General features: G+C 38.6%; 1 protein-coding gene across 10 annotated transcripts in view; it reads left to right on the top strand.

Moving 5' to 3' along the window:
- The window catches only part of BCLAF3 (BCLAF1 and THRAP3 family member 3), a 121,115-nt gene that overhangs the window by 6,452 nt on the left and 97,433 nt on the right, over positions 1-17,230 (top strand). For 8 of the 10 annotated variants that reach the window (XR_012669723.1, XM_075131805.1, XM_048862531.2 and 5 more), the window contains 3 exons: positions 9,616-9,689; positions 13,171-13,749; positions 14,106-14,768. Coding sequence is in view for 9 of the 10 variants with exons in the window: in XM_075131805.1 (XP_074987906.1) it covers positions 9,649-9,689; positions 13,171-13,749; positions 14,106-14,768 (1,283 nt within the window). In the remaining variant the exon portion in view is untranslated. Of the gene's footprint in view, positions 1-9,615; positions 9,690-13,052; positions 13,084-13,170; positions 13,750-14,105; positions 14,769-17,230 lie in introns of those variants that run through there. The other 2 variants (XM_048862618.2, XM_048862610.2) reach the window with 2 other exon arrangements.

Here is a 17,230-nt window from a genome sequence, read left to right as displayed (position 1 = left end):
TTGGCCAATCCATCTCCAGTGCCTCCTGGCAGTGATGGTGCTCATATCCTCTTGGCTGCACTGTGTGAATAGGTCTTGGTTTGAGATTGTCCTGGGCCAAAAGATATGGAGGATTTTTCTGAGGCAGGTTGTATGGAATTAAGGTAGTTTGGACACGCGTCCTCCTTTCTCATTCCCCAGTATTCTGCACTGTAAAGTAGTGTTGAAAGTACGCTGCTCTGATAAATGTTGAGTTTGGTTTTGTATGTTGATGATTTTCCGACTGTATCTGAGCTCCTGAAGGTGTTCCTGACTTTATTGATTTTGTTCTGGATGTCCTGGCTTGTTCCACCATCTTGACTGATGGTGCTGCCCAAGTATGTGAATGTTTCTACATTGGTGAGAACATAATCCTCTATCCCTGTTGGTGATGGTGAGACAACATGAAAGGTCATGATATCTGTCTTATTGTAGTTGATTTTCAGTTCAATTTGCTGTCTGAATGCATTGTCGAGTTGTTTTTTCTTGTATATGGTGTTGGGTATGTGATAGAGCGAGATCATCTGTGAAGTCCAGGTCTTCAAGGATGTCCATTTAATGCCTCTTGGCATGTCTTCTGTTGTATGCTGCATTACTAAAGCTGTTCCCACAAATTAAAACATTGTAGAAAATTCTTTTAAATTTGTTGGAACAAACCCATTGATGCGCTGCACTTTTTTTCTTCAGCATGGTAAAGCTTATAAATCCTATAGTAGGTCTTCCTTCTGCTTCCATCTTTGGGATGGAACTCAGGCATATGGGACAGTTTGTGTGGAATTTTATGATTTCTGTATGATATTATGAACTCTATGTTTATGCCCGGGTGGTGATCTTTACAATTTGCATCATACTGCTTGTGGCAAGGAGAAAGGGGACTGAATAGGCTGGTCATTGAGGACCTTTAGCTGACTAGGCCTTGCCCTAGCAAAACAATAGTATGGCTGCCACCTTGGTAAAAAAAAACTGTCCACAGAAGAGCATGGGGGGAAAACCAGAAGGAACAAAGGGCTAGGAGTCAGTGTTAGCTTTCAAAACTACAGAGGCTGAGAGGGTCAGAAGCACCAAGGCCCTGCTTTCTGGGCTAGAGGGAACCTTGTGACTGTCAGACCAACAGAAGCCAAAGGAAGCTGGTTGCAGGAGTCAAAGCAGACTCCATGATTCAGAAGAGAAGCTTGAACTGGAGGCATGAGGTCCAGGAGAGGGGGCTTGGAAGCCTGAAATGTTATATACCAAATGACAAAGAATGCTCAAGAGTGGTGAGGAAACCGAGGCAGGGAATTGTATACAGATGTTTCTTATTTTGCACCGATCTGTGTATCTCATGTTGTCTAAAATAAAGCAGGTTGGATAAAAATTGGTGACTTTTTGAAAAACTTAAAATTGATTTTTTATTTTGTTTAAATTGTATTTTTTTCTTTTTAAAAAATAAACCTGTTTAGCATGAATCTGAATTTAATGCAAAATACATTAAAGCCTACATTTACTGTAATCTCTTAAAACATTTAAATAAATATTCTGAATGCATGAGCCTCTATGAAAAATGGAGTTAAAGGCTGTTCTTCTATATAAAGAAAAACACTGGGAAAAAATCTAACTTTTGAAGTCAAGCATTATGAATATGGACGAATAGATCAACCTAAGTAATTTAAGAGATAGTTGTTTCATTTTTGAGAGACTTAGGTGAGATTAGGAATTTAAGATCCTGTTACTTTTGTTTGGCATATTTGAAAATTTTCCCAGGCTGACCTGAAATCAGTTTGTTTGACTGACTACAGTTAACCCCTCTGTTTAATAAATTTTTTAGTTGTGTAAGTATGAAACATGTTTTGTTAAGAGAGATTTATGTATCTAAAACAATTAAGGGTGTTTTGTTTTGTAAAAACACTTTATATGCTGTTTTGTGTGTTTAAATTCTAATTGCCATGCTAATACAGTTTTCTACAAACCGTGAGCTAAAAGTTAATTATCTAGTAAATAAGCAATATATCATTATCATTTTCTAACAAACTAAAAATGTACAATAAATAAGAATCTGAAAATATTAAGCTATATTATTGCTTAAATAAATGTATATAGTATACCCTTCTAGATAGCAAAAAGATGCACCAAATCTAGTGTAAAGGCTCTGTTTAGTTGTAAATAAACATGTTATATCAACCAATGAAAATGCACCTTCTTTAGAAAATTAACTGAAATACAAATGGAAAAGTTGATTAAAATCTTATGTAAATCAAGGCTTTCCCCTGGGTTTTTTAAATCAGTGGTTTTCAAACTGTGGGTCACGACCCAATACTGGGTCGCGGAATATAAGGCACTGGGTCCCGTCGGTGGTGCTGCCCAACTAAGGCAGGCTAGTCCCTACCTGTTCTGACACTGCGCTGTGCCCCGGAAGCGACCAGCAACACGTCTGGGTCCAAAGGCGGCAGGGGGGGCACAGGGCTCCACGTGCTGACCCTTCCCTGAGCACTGGGGTTCCCAGCCAATGGGAGCTCGGGTGGGGGGGGAGGGGTGGTGCCTGCCCACGAGCGCTGCATGGAGATGCTTGTGCGCCTCCACCTAGAAGCCAGACATGCTTCTGGCCGCATCCGGGGCGGAGCGCGGTCCACAGTTCCAGGACAGGCAGGCAGCATGCCTTAGCACCTCCACTGCACCGCTGACCGGGAGCTGCCTGAGGTAAGCTTGCTCCTCAATCCCCAGCCCTGAGCTCTCCCCCAAACCCAGAGCTCCATCCTGCGCCCCAAACTCCTCATCCTCGGCCCCACCCCAGAGCCTGCACTCCAACCCTCTGCCCCAGCCCTGAGCCTCCCACACCCCAAACACCTCATCCCCAGCTCCGTTGGGTTGCGGGCATCAACAATTTTCTTCAACTGGATCTCCAGAAAAGAAGTTTGAAAAGCACTGATTTAAATCATTCCACCCTGCAGTAAAGTGATTGATTGGTTTAGATATCCCTCTGCAAATTCTTGTTTATCTGCTTCAACTGTCATGTCACTGAAGAGTTAAACTATACACCTGAGTATCCATTAGGGTGGAGTTCTGGAAAGTGTGTTCTTAAGTTACTGGGGAGTCATGAGCAGGAGTGTGTGTTTTGCACTGGTCTTGGGGCTAGGGCAGCTGGACCATGGAGCCCTTCCGAGAAGGGGTACCAGACAAGAGTCTGTTCCTGGGGAGTGAGCCAAGAGGCCGAAGAGAGAGAGTATCTGGAGCTCACTCAGAGGAGCTTAATAGCATACGGATCCAGTGACAGCAGCCTGATGAGCCTCCAAAAAGGGGTAGCTACACCAGGTCTGTGAAAGCTTGTTAATCCCTGGCTCATGGGTATACCTCATCTGTTGAAAAGACTGCCAGGTTTGTCTTGCCACCTTGTTTTATGAGTAGGATAGACAGACTTCTATGCTGCAGGTCTTAGCTCTTAGGGCAGTTGAGCTTTAATGTGTCTGGATCTGTGTCAAATGTTTTGGCTGTCTTCTGAGGTTGAGCCTCTGAATTCTTGGCTTCTCTCTCTTGCTGAGCCACTGCATTGGTGCATGCTTTGGTATGTCCCTGCTAGATACTTGCTTGGCAAGTGGTCAAATGAGAGACCTTCAATTCCTAAACCTCTTTCCAGATAATGCATGGATAATGAGCTCTACTAGTTTATGGCTGGGGAAATGCCCTTCCTCTCTTTCTCCCCATCTCCTGCCTAGCCCACAGATGAATCATCCAGACCACCTTATTAACAAGGCTAGACGAAAGCCAGATAGGAGAGGTATCAAGATGGCAGTAAGGGACCATTGTGCCCAACTCCACAGAATACCCAAAGTCCACATATTTTATGGCCTATTTACAGCAGGCTTAACTAGCTGCTGTTTTTCCAGTTAGACTTACCGATGTAAATTTTTTCCATTCAAGGTATATAAGGGTGGAGGTTGGGACACCTCCAGTTCCCTCTCCCATCAGCCAGGTGACCACAGTTCCGATTGATAATTCCTGAGTCTGACCATGCTGGACAAAAATCCGCATAAAGGAGTCAGGAATCTATGAGCATACCCTCCTCCAAGACTTGTGTCTGACAAGGGAAGCAAAGAAGCAGCAGCCTTTTGGAGCATACAAAAAGATTAAAATAATCCGCCAACAAAAGCTGATTCCATAAAAGATAGTACTTCACCCACCTTGTCTCTCTCAAATAATCTAGACGTGCATCCCACTAGCTTTGCAGGAATTGCCTTAGCTCTGTGTTGTATGTTAGTATCTCTGTCTGAATCAGGCAGGGTAAAAGTACAGGAGCCAAATCCTTGCTGCCTCCCCAAAAGAATGCACATGGGAGAAGGGCAGGGAATACAAAATAACACTGGCCATTTTAAGCTCAGGCATAGATTTGTCTTTCAGACCCTTGCTAAGGGTGTTATAAGGATCCTTGTACCTACCCAAAGCACTATTCTCAAAAAGGCAGTGGCCAAGAAAAGTTGTCTTGGGGGCTCAGACTCTTCTTCTTGAGAGGAAAATCAGTTCTTGGAATTGAAACTCGAGGGACAAGAAAAAGGAAATATAGGATGGGTTCCATCAGGAGTACTTCAAGACTATTCTAAGGAGGTTTATTTTTGCATAAGACCATTGCTTATGGCAAGTCTTCCCTTTGTAAACAAAAAACAACAACCTGCTCTTCTTTCCCCCTGCCTCCCCAAAAAGACCCAAAAAACCAGACAGCAAAATTTCCAGAAGATATTTTTCCTCAGCTTCAAAATTAGTTCCTTATATCTCCTTAAATGGTGTCCAGATTATAGCAGAATGGGAGGGCCCTGCAGTACCCCAAGCTCTGTGGTACAATGGACTTCATTGGATCTCTAATTCAAAGCTTGTGGATTTGTATCCCACTATAGTTGCCAGTAGACAGTGTTAGGGGGCTTATTCCTTCACCCACTTACTTCCCTGGTCCTTCTCACATGAACAGAGAGCAACAATACCCGAAGTCCAAAGGTTCAAACAATTCGATGTTTATTGGGGTGAACTTCCAGCAAGCATGATTCCAGTTAGTTTCCTTCCTTCTTTCCCCCTTCCCAGCTCTGACACCACAGAGCCTTACACCTGTGTCCCTGTTCCCATTCCTGCCCTTAGCCAAATATGATTCCAATTTCCCCACCCCCATTCCCTGTTCCCATTTCCCTTCCCCACACCCACCCACTTCCTGATTGACTGCAGACTATATAGTAAAACTTGAGTTCTGCTTTCTATACCTTAACCAATCATTTTCCTGAAATTTAACTAACCAATCCTAACATACTGTAACATGATTATGTAACCAATTATATCCCAACCCCTTAATTTGTTTACACCCAGCAAAATTAATTATGCAGCAGAGAGGAACAATCACAGAACCAGACAGGTTTCAGAGGAACAGCCGTGTTAGTCTGTATTCGCAAAAAGAAAAGGAGTACTTATGGCACCTTAGAGACTAACCAATTTATTTGAGCATGAGCTTTCGTGAGCTACAGCTTACTTCATCAGATGTATACCGTGGAAACTGCAGCAGACTTTATATACACACAGAGAATATGAAACAATACCTCCTCCCACCCCACTGTCCTGCTGGTAATAGCTTATCTAAAGTGATCAACAGGTGGGCCATTTCCAGCACAAATCCAGGTTTTCTCACCCTCCACCCCCCCACACAAATTCACTCTCCTGCTGGTGCTAGCCCATCCAAAGTGACAACTCTTTACATAATCAAGTCGGGCTATTTCCTGCACAGATCCAGGTTTTCTCACATCCCCCCCACCCCCATACACACACAAACTCACTCTCCTGCTGGTAATAGCTCATCTAAACTGACCACTCTCCAAGTTTAAATCCAAGTTAAACCAGAACATCTAGGGGGGGGGGGGGTAGGAAAAAACAAAAGGAAACAGGTTACCTTTCATAATGACTTAGCCACTCCCAGTCTCTATTTAAGCCTAAATTAATAGTATCCAATTTGCAAATGAATTCCAATTCAGCAGTTTCTCGCTGGAGTCTGGATTTGAAGTTTTTTTGTTTTAAGATAGCGACCTTCATGTCTGTGATTGCGTGACCAGAGAGATTGAAGTGTTCTCCGACTGGTTTATGAATGTTATAATTCTTGACATCTGATTTGTGTCCATTTATTCTTTTACGTAGAGACTGTCCAGTTTGACCAATGTACATGGCAAAGGGGCATTGCTGGCACACGATGGCATATATCACATTGGTGGATGTGCAGGTGAACGAGCCTCTGATAGTGTGGCTGATGTTATTAGAACCAGACAGAGATTATACAGACAATAGCAAAGTGGGAACTATAATGACAAAACAATACAGAAGTGAGGATTTCACATCCCAGCTATTGATAAGTGAGTTCTTGCCAGACAGGATGCTTTCAAACTGAGTTTCCTTTTACATTTTCTAGGCACTTCCCTTTCTCTGGAGGTGATAGGCACTATCAGGACAGGATTGTATTCCTAACAGCCCAGTAACACCTTCTTTCAATGTGACTAGTTTGGAATGTGAGGAGGTGACCCGTCGCTTATGGCTGCCTCTGTTGCTTAGCCAAAGGCCTTAGCCTAAGAACAGGGCCTCGGACTGTCACAGTAAGAGAAGGACCTTACACTGGCAGACAGTGATTTTGATTGTTTCTTTTATACTTCTAACTAGCCAAGTGATAAAAATACCTAAATTCTTAGAGTATAGGCCTTTACAAACAGGCCTGAATATCTATATCCTAACAGACAGGCAAGTGAATTAATCTGTAAGGAAGATCTCTGAGGCAGATTCAGCAACTCAAAAGGCCACCGCAGAATCCACCTGCTTGGCTCAAACAATCCTGACATAGAATTACTGTCTAGTTTCTTCCCCAAACTAATCAGTCTCATGACCTGGGACTAAGTCTTCATTTGTTAATAATTCTTTCATATATTGCTATGATTTTAGGTAACTAATACTCTGGGTCATTGTCTGCATACCCTTGGAAAATAAGCTATGAGCAATTTCTTTAATAAATTCTCTTTTTTTAAAACCATAATCTTCTGACTCTCGCTGTCAGGAAGTCAGATTACTTGATTTGGGTAAGTTTTAAATGTCCTATATTAAAACAAGTAAGACATTTCTTTCCATGAGGCAAAAGGAGTGTCTGAGCTGGAAATTATAATAGTACCATTTATCCCAAGGCGAAAACAAGTACATGCTATCAGTCTTTCCCACGCTTCCAAGATGACTGCATTGCTGATCTGGATGAGAAGGCTTTTTCTTAGGTTTGACTTAACCATGTACATTCCACTTTTAGTTTGATCGTATTGTATTATCATGGCTTTGAGATGGCTAGGGATGAGCATTATTGCCTCTTCAGCATTACTACTTATTTTCAGTGGGGAGTAAATAGAGATGCTGCTTCTTTAGATGATGGACTTTTTAAAATTAAGAATGAAATACAAAGACTTTAAGAAACCTATGCAGGGAACAAGTTTTTTGTGAAGTACACAAACCATTGTGCTTTTTCTGGATGGGCAGAGTTGGTGATTGGGAAGGAAAACAACTGAATCCTAGCAAAGATAATAGAACTCTCTCTTCTTTGAAAGTATGGATCAGTTAAGGAAGCACCATTTCCAACATGTTCACTAGCCAAGATTGTAAAGATTTTCATTGCATTGGATCGAGTGGGAAATCACTTATGGCCCTGTTGTGATACCATTGATGTCAGTGGCATTATTTTTGGAATAAGATGCTACTCAGTGTGAGTAAAAATGGTGCAATCTGGCCTTTAATTTTTAAATAAACATTGAATGAAACCATTTGTCTATAAGTATCTGCAATTTTAGTAGTGTGGCTCTCATGCACATGACTTCAGCATTGATGATCAAAATTACTTTGAATTTGGATCTCTTATGAGGCACTCAGTACAAATGTCTTTGGGTGTATGTCACCATCTCTGCTCCATTACAAGGTTTTTGCCTTTTGGCATTACTCCTTCATTTTATGCCACATGGAAGGATTCACCAAAGGTAAATACTCAGATATTTGATTTGTACAGAAAAAACACATATAAAGTACCAGCAAAGTATAGTTCTAGTAAGAAACTTCAGTTTATTGCAAACTGGTATATGGGCAGGTTATGGCACATCTCAATGAGAAAATGCTGGTTTTGATAAACAGAGAACTAAATCCAGTTATCAGGGGTGGTTCTCTGGAGGTCCTCTCCAATTGCAGCAACTCACCACTACTACTCTAGGTCTCCTTCGCCATCACCACCATGTTTTATTGTATTCTTCCAGCAGGCCATGGCCTGTAGCATTGTTTACATATATTTACAGTCCCTAGCCAGTTTCCCCCTTGCTTCTAGGGAAGGGAACAGTACTAGCAGCATCTAATCCTGTGTACTTCAGGATCCCTCACCCCTGCACTTTCTTCCTGTCAGTTTATATAATCCCACCTGCTGGGGTTGCTTCCTCTTCAATTAGCCCTTGAGCTGTAGCTCTACTCAGTTAATTGACTCGCTCTGTCAACTACCTGTCTTCCTGTTAGATCCCAGTTAATATATACTGATGAGTATTAAAGTGACAGGGTGCTGAGTTAGCTCCTGACTTAGCATACCCTGTTGCTCTAGGTTTTTAAAAGGTTACCCACTATCATAATATCTGAATGCTTGTGGTCTTCATTGGGACTATTCAGTATGTCCTTCTCAGTTGCAATTAATAGAATGATTTGTTAAGATCTAATAGCTATTCCTGCAGTTGAAATTGTAGTTTGGTATTTTGTTTTAAGTTATATTATCCAAAAAGTCCCACTTGATGGAAGCAAGCAAATAATGTTATGAAACATAATTGAATTTTATGGGGTTGGAAAGGACAAGTCTAAACACTATATTAGACTTGTTTAAAAATGGGAAATGTTTCCTTTTGTAATTTGTCATCATCTGTATGTTTTTAAATATATGTCTATAATCAGGTTATAAAAACCTAAATCTAGAAATAGCAAGTTACCACTGGGAAACGCTCTGTCACCAATGGATTAAAAAGTGAATATAAGGAAATTTAATCCGTCTTTTCCTGTGTATTATGATACTATTTAAGACAAGCAAAATGTAATTATGAAAAGGTGACCTGTAACTGCTTAAAACAACTTTTGCAGAATACACTAAGAGAAGTTCAGTATATGCAGATAATACTCTTAAATTTATAAAGAAGGGAGAAAAAATTAATTTCACTAATGTCCTGAATGCTCCTCCTATATCTGCTGTTCGTGGCATTCAGCACATAACCTTATAATCATGTCACTTTTTTTCTGTTCTTGCAGGTCCCTTGTGACATTACTTTTTTTCAAAGATTCCTAAACACAAATATCACAGAATTTAGAGAGGAAAGGGAGCAATTGCCCAATATTTAAATAATTTTAAAGAAAACAGCTGTTTTTTCTCAGGCTACCAGCCTCACAAAATCACTTTTTATCTTTTTTTTTAAAAAACTGAACAAGATTTAAATACAAATCTTGTAAAAATAAATAAATAAAAAAAAGTCTATGCCTCCTATTGATAGCTCTCTTGCTTAAAAACTGTCTGGAGAACCAGTTATTATAGCTCTCTAAACAGACTAATAATTCATATTTTTCTTATAGCTTCAAGAAACTTATTGACACACACATCAAAAGATGGCTAGATCTAGATCAAGATCACCAAGGTGGAAGTACAGGTAAATCCTTAACTTTTATTATGGCTTATATAAGAGCTGTCAAGTGATTAAAAACATTAATAGCCATTAATTGCACTGTTAAACAATAATAGAATACCATTTATTTAAATATTTTTGGATGTTTTCTACGTTTTCAAATATATTCATTTCAGTACAATACAGAATACAAAGTGTACAGTGCTCACTTTATATTTTTTTATTACAAGTATTTGCACTGTTAAAAAACAAAAGAAATATTATTTTTCAATTCACCTTATACAAGTACTGTAGTGATTCAATTTGTAAGTTGAACTTACAAATGTAGAATTATGTACAAAAAAACCTGCATTCAAAAATGAAACCATGTAAAATTTTAGAAACTGCAAGTCCACTCAGTTCTTCTACTTGTTCAGCCAATTGCTCAGACAAACAAGTTTGTTTGTTTTACATTTGCAGGAGTTAATTCTGCCCTCTTCTTGTTTACAGTGTCACCTGAAAGTGAGAACAGGCATTTGTGTGGCACTGTTGCAGCCAGCGTCGCAAGGTATTTACATGCCAGATGTGCTAAAGATTCATATATCCATTCATGCTTCAACCGCCATTCCAGGGGTCATGCGTCCATGCTGATGACGGGTTCTGCTCAATAATAATCCAAAGCAGTTCAAACTGGCGCATGTTCATTTTTATTATCTGAGTCAGGTGCCACCAGCAGAAGGTTGATTTTCTTTTTTGATGGTTTGGGTCCTGTAGTTTCTGCATCAGAGTGTCGCTCTTTTAAGACTTCTGAAAGTATGCTCGACACCTCGTCCCTCTCAGATTTTGGAAGGCATTTCAGATTCTTAAACCTTGTGTCGTGTGCTCTAGCTATCTTTAGAAATCTCACATTGGTACCTTCTTTGCGTTTTGTCAAATCTGCAGTGAAAGTGTTCTTAAAATGCCAACATGTGGTTGGTCATCATCCGAGATTGCTGTAACATGAAATATGTATCAGAATGTGGGTAGAACAGAGCAGGGGACATACAATTCTCCCCCCAATGAGTTCAGTCGCAAATGTAATTAACGCAGTATTTTTTTAACGAGTGTCATCAGCATGGAAGCCTGTCCTCTGGAATGGTGGCCGAAGCATGAAGTGGCATACAAATGTTTAGCATATCTGTTACGTAAATACCTTGCAACGCCAGCTACAAAAGTGCCATGCAAATGCCTGTTCTCACTTTCTGGTAACATTGTAAATAAGAAGACAGCAGTATTATGTCCTGTAAATGTAAACAAACTTGTTTGTCTTAGCGATTGGCTGAACAAGAAATAGGACTGAATGGACTTGTAGGCTCTGAAGTTTTACATTGTTTTGTTTTTGAGTGCAGTTATGTAACAAACAATCTACATTTGTAATTTGCACTTTCACGACAGAGATTGCACTACAATACTTGTATGAGGTGAACTGAAATACTATTTCTTTTGTTTATCATTTTTACAATGCAAGTATTTGTAATAAAAAATCTACACTTTGATTTCAATTACAACACAGTACAATATAAATGTAGAAAAACATCCAAAATATGTAATTTCAATTGGTATTCTATTTAACAGTGCAATTACAAACAGCAATTAATTATGATTGATTATTTGAGTTAATCACGTGAGTTAACTGATTACCTGCGATTAATCGACAGCCCTAGTTTATATTTATTTTCAGAACATCGCTTCATATACAAGTTTATAAAACAGCCTGTATCTTCTAGGATAGCAGAACAAAAAGATATTAAGGCTAAAAATTTATTTCAAACAAAACATTTATTTTATAAAATATTAATTTTATGTAATCTGTAAAAGCAAGTTTTGAAAAGTAAATTGTTTCCATGAGTTCTTATTTGCATGAAATTTGAGCCAGATAGAAATCGGTAATAAGTTTCAAGCATCGTTAAGCCTGCAAGAAGGAGTTTGTGCATGCACGGCACCAGTTTAATTTGAGACAGGTTTTTAAATTCCATTTCCATTTTTAAAAAAGTAAAACAAACTGGTTAACAATTAAGTGAGGTGGACTGTTGGGGTTTGTTGGGTAGGCTGGATGAAGCCTTTCCCTCCTGAGTAGAGGGAGCGGGGTGCATGCTATCAATTTTGGCAGAATGTCAAAACAACCACTACGTTTCTAGTTGGCCCCCATAGGTGTGACTGTACCTTTCAAAGTTGATGGTGGTGTCCTGCGTCTGCAGACAGCTTTTTTGCTGAACATAGCTTTCTAGAATTGAACTAGCAATCTGCAATGAATTTTGCATTTGCTAAGGAAAAATCCACAAGAAGATAGTGATTTTCTTGGAATTTACGTTTTTCAAGCGTTCTCTAAATCTGTGGATTGATTGCAGAGTTTGCTGTAAATATTCAGTAATTGGTTAGTTTAAATACAAGATGCTTTGGTCTGTGATTGCCTCCTGATTCTCAATGGGTGGTTCCTACTGTCTTATTCTTTTGGAATGGCCTCTGGCTAGTAGGTGTCTGGCAGTTTAAAAAAAAAAAAAAAACTAAAAAAACACCCCTGCATAGCTGGCCTCAGCATTTTTGAAAGTCAGATGAGCATACTTTATCCAACATGCTTTCATCACACATTGAAATACACATGGAAGAGTATTTATTTTAATGCGCAAGTGTCACTTGAATTTGTGATGGAACACTGTTCATTTGAATAATTAGTTGTATGAACTCCATATTTGCATATGAAAGTGCAATCAATCATGTTTTTTTAATTTTTAAAATGAACATGTGGAAGTATCGTTTAACATATTCACGTATATACTTACTAGCAAAACCATTCATATTTACGTGCAAGAAGACAGAGAGCTGGTTTAAATTTCTTGACTTATGAAAATTTTTCCTAGTGGCAAATGTGGTTCTGACAAAATCAGAATTTTCTGCAGGAAAAGGCTAATTTCAATAAAGTTTTTTGTTTTGTTCAAAAGGAGGTTTTGAAATTAAACATAATGCTTCAAAGTGGCATTTCTTAAAAAATTGGTTCCAGTTTTTGGAAACTGTGATGTTTTGTCTCCATTTTTTGGTTTTTGAACGTTTGGGGTTTCCCCATTCTCCACCTCTTACCACTCCCACCCCCTTTTTGTTTCCACTGAAAAAATTTGGAAAATGGTAAACAAGTGTGAAAGTGCTTTCTACATTTGCTTACTGTTTTCCAACATTTTCCAGTGTAATAGAAACGAAAAAAAAAATTGTTTTGAAATGAAAATTCTTGTGGAAAACCTGAACATTTTCAATTAAAAAAATTAGGTATTTTCCCATGTAATTTTTCATTAGGGGAAAAATCAGGTTTTTATATCCGCTCTAGCTGAGATGCAATTACTTTGGGCTTTCTAATTTTGAATACTTTGGCTTGTTTAGATTATGAACCCTAACATCGCAGTAATACTACGTAAGTTATTTTTGCATTGAATATATTTTTGTTCTAACAAAAAAATTTGTAACACTTAAAATGGAATCATTTTTTTTTCTTGTGTAGGTCCTTATCACCTGCATTTAGGAGCCCAGAACACCATAGACAAAGGCATGCTCATATTAATTATGACTGTGAATATAAGGGATTTAGGAAGGACCTAAAGAAACCTATGTCTTGGAGAGTGGAAGATGGGAAATACGGACAAAGCAATGCAAGATTTGCACCACATGGGAATATCCACCACAGAATTTACGAACATAGATCATCTTCGCCAAACCTAAAAAGAATTTCTTTAGAGGATATGTATAGTCATAAACCCTATAGAACACATTCATCAGAAAGGGTTGAAGGCAACAGGAGATATCCGTTTCCACCCAAATACTCAGAAATATCCTACAAAGAACATGATCGACCTTTTTACCCACACAAAATGCAAGAAAAATATATGCCTGAGGACTTCAGAGACACTGCAGATGAGAAAGGAATGAAACCTTTTCATAGACCATTAGGGGCTTCATGTAAATTTGAAAGAAAATGGCATGAAGATGAAATGAGGCACCAGAGGTTACAAGGAGACAAATATGGTCAGTCACTCCGAAGAGCTTCTGAAGAATTTACGACAAGGAGCTCTTTGCAGAAGAGGTATAGGAATAAAATAATTAAACCTGGGTAATGTGGTGTAAAGCCTCAAGTGAAAGTCTGTTTTCATTATAGTTGAAGATTTCCACCTTGAAAGGCATTTATCAATTTGTAGTTTAATTGTGGGCAACTGGTGGTAGAGAAGTATTTATCTTTTTAAGTAAATCCATGTACATGGCTAGAGTATAAAAGGATAATATTTTCCTTTTAAGTGCCCCTGCACTTCTGTACTCTGGCTTGAGGGATTTTGGGTTAACTTGCCACGCATTCTGCATATAAGGCCGTGCTATCCAACATTCTGCACATAAATTCTCACTTTCTTCTCTAGTGCAAGTGTAAATTGCTTTATGTCAACACAGGTATCCTGAAGATCGTGATTACAGAGAACATGGGCACACATCTAAAAGGGCTAAAGAAATTGAGAGAGATGACGGTGGAGAAATAGCAAGAAATCACAAATGGAAGCAAGATCGTTCTTTTCCACCCTGCCAAAAAAAGGAGCAAAGAAACCTTGGTCCCCAAGCTCATCGGTCTGCTGAAAGGGAGTACACAAAGAGTTCTGTTGCGAAGATAGCATATGACTATAGTTACAAACATCATAGATACCCAGATGGGACAAAATCTTTTTCTGATGATAGAGCTCAGAAGTATGTAAAGCAGGAAGACCAAAAATATAATTCTCCTAAGGGTGCTCTGAATAGCAAAGAGTTAGATTACTGTAGTGGTGGAAGAGTGAGACAGACTGAAGAAGGGCATAATGAAGTACCCATTAAATATAGTTCAGAGAAGGGCTGCAATGCATGTGCCAACTCTTACAAAAATGATGTTGATCTGAGACCCTTTAATAACACAAAGAAGGAAAGAGTAAGAAATGAAGGTGATTTCAGAAAAAAAATAGATTCTTCTAATAGCCATCATGATACAAGTCATACAGTTTCAGATGTGAAAATGTCAGATGTCACTCCTAGGAAGGAGCTGCTCACAATCAAAGTGGATATGAAGAAAATGATAAACAAGTACAGGTATCTTTTTTTCTTACCTGTTCATGCTTTCCTGTTTAGTTGTGAATATTAGAGAAACCAAAGATTCTTAAGGTGGTAAGTAGGGCAAAATAAGGTGGTTGTTCCTTAGTACAAAAATGCTAATTTGCTAACTGCGGTGTAAGTTACTGTTTGTTTCTATGAAAAGAAAATGGTACCTGATTATAAGGATGTGGCAGGGGGGAAAAAGGTGTATGTTTTTTTTTTTCTCTCACTGAGATGCATATAGCTACCTGGTGTGTTTTGTTTTGTTTTTTTTTTAACCAGGTAAAAATCTGGTTTTGTCCTTTCTTCTGGAATGACCATTTAGGATGGGATTTTCATTGACTTCCACTGGGACTTGGTACCTAACTCCATTAGGCTCCTTTGAAAATTACAGCTTTAAAATGTATATAATCTCAAACACCTGAGATCTCAAATCCAATAAAACTATAGAACAAAATGGTACATTCATGGGCTGTATAATCCAAATGTGTTGAAAGCGGTGTTGCTGGAACAAACTAAATTAAATAGCAGCATGTTACCTGGGCCTGATGGTATTTCTGCAACTGTTCTTCATGAGCTTGAAAGTGAAGTCACTAGCAGCTAACAAAAATATGGCATTATTGTAATCAACCACTATGCCAGAGGACTGGAAATGGCAAATGTTTTACCTATGTTAAATAGGTGTGTGTTTTGTAATTTCTGTGATCATCCCTATCAGACCTACTTAAGTACCAGTAAATTAGTAGAAATTGCAATATAAATACCTAGATGAAAATTATAAGGACAGACAGGACAGTATGAGTTCTTGAGAAGAAATCATGCTTTAGTATACTAGAATTATTCTAACCTATTAACATGATGGTGAGTAAAGGAGAGATGGTTTATATAATTTGGGCTGGAAAACCTTGACGGAGTCCTTCACGAGAAGCTATTTTGAGGGGGTAGGGTAGGGAAACTAGGTAGTTATGGTCTGAGAGGTAAAGTACTGTGATGAATTATAACTTGCCTGAAAGACAGAAAACTATCCATTTGCAGCATGGCAAAAGATTAACAATTGGGTGTCATAAGATTCTCTACTAGGACTAGTGTTTATTATTATATTAATGAACTGTAGAAGAGGGTGAACAGTTAAGTGGCAAAATCTTGAGGATGACCAGATTTAATCAAGAAGGAGGTAATAGGATTAAAAAAAGAATTGGATAACTACATAAGGTGGGAGAAAGATTTTTATAAGGGAGGCAAACAGTCATACCTCATGGCAGAAGCCAACTTCTGACAAATGTTAGGAAGAAACTTCCCTTGCGGAGACTGCACGGGTTTTATCTGGTATAGCAATTCTTACGTTCATGATGGATTTTCTGAAAGGTGAACAATAAACCGATGCTCTAGATGTCTGAGTGGTATTTCATTACATTGATAAACTATATCGGTCTAAGAAATACCAAAATAATATAGTCAATTAGAAACTCCTTTATATATTAAGGGAACTACTGCCACAGTATTTTTTCCCCTCCCCATCAAGGTTTCTTTTGTATATTTTTCTGCCTGAAATCAGTAATAAAATATGGAGTTATGGAGACTAAAAAGAACATTGTACTAACTGAAGAGAGGCCAATATGAAAGACTATAGAGGGCTGTACCACTAGGGAGCTTGAGAGACAGTGGCACCTGTGCTTGGGCTGCTGTTCCTGCTTTCTTGAGTGGCATTATACATGATATGATCCTGCTCCGTTTCACTGCTTCCCACAAGGCTCTGAAAAACAGTAGTGAAGAACCTGGCCATGTCTTGCTAATTTCACTCTGCTTCTGTTTGGGAAAGCCACCCACAGTAGAGATGGAAATTTATTTGCAGACTGAGCAAGACAACATTGTATGGATTGTCATTCATTTCACATTTGGAAGACTATTTTTGCATCCATTTTTTTAACTGAAAACTTAAATTCTGCAGAAGTTGGTTGCTTAGGCCTGTTAATTTTCATTGGAAAGCTTCCTATTCTTCAGTGGCAAATAGGCAAACAGAGTTTTGAAGACCTTCCAGGAACAGCTATGTCTGACGTAGCTCATCATTATTTATATGTTGCTTCTTGATGGAAGAAAATAGAGAGGTGCCTTCCAAAAGCACAATAAAAAAAATTCCGAAACATTTTTGTATTTTATAAAAAAGATGATAATGTGGAACACTTAAACATGTTCTGCATTTTGTGTTTTCCTAAATAATGACTAAAGTGTTCATTGTAAGGAGGGTAACAGAATAAGATTGTTAAAAGTATTGCTGTCTTCAAAATAGTTTGAGAGACTGCAGCAATTTTGGAGACCAGCTTAATTTAGAAATTTTAAAATGTACTGATAAAAACACCAGATGCTTCTCCTTTGATATATTAACCAATCAAGCTGGTTACTTGCAATAGTCAGCCACAAGGCTTTTTGAAAATTGAGTCATTGTTTGACGGGGTGGTAGT

This window comes from Caretta caretta, chromosome 1 (genome assembly GCF_965140235.1).
Source record: "Caretta caretta isolate rCarCar2 chromosome 1, rCarCar1.hap1, whole genome shotgun sequence".
NCBI lineage: Eukaryota > Metazoa > Chordata > Testudines > Cheloniidae > Caretta > Caretta caretta.
The sequence above is the reverse complement of the archived record's forward strand: the minus strand, read 5'-3'. Positions and strand labels throughout refer to the sequence as shown.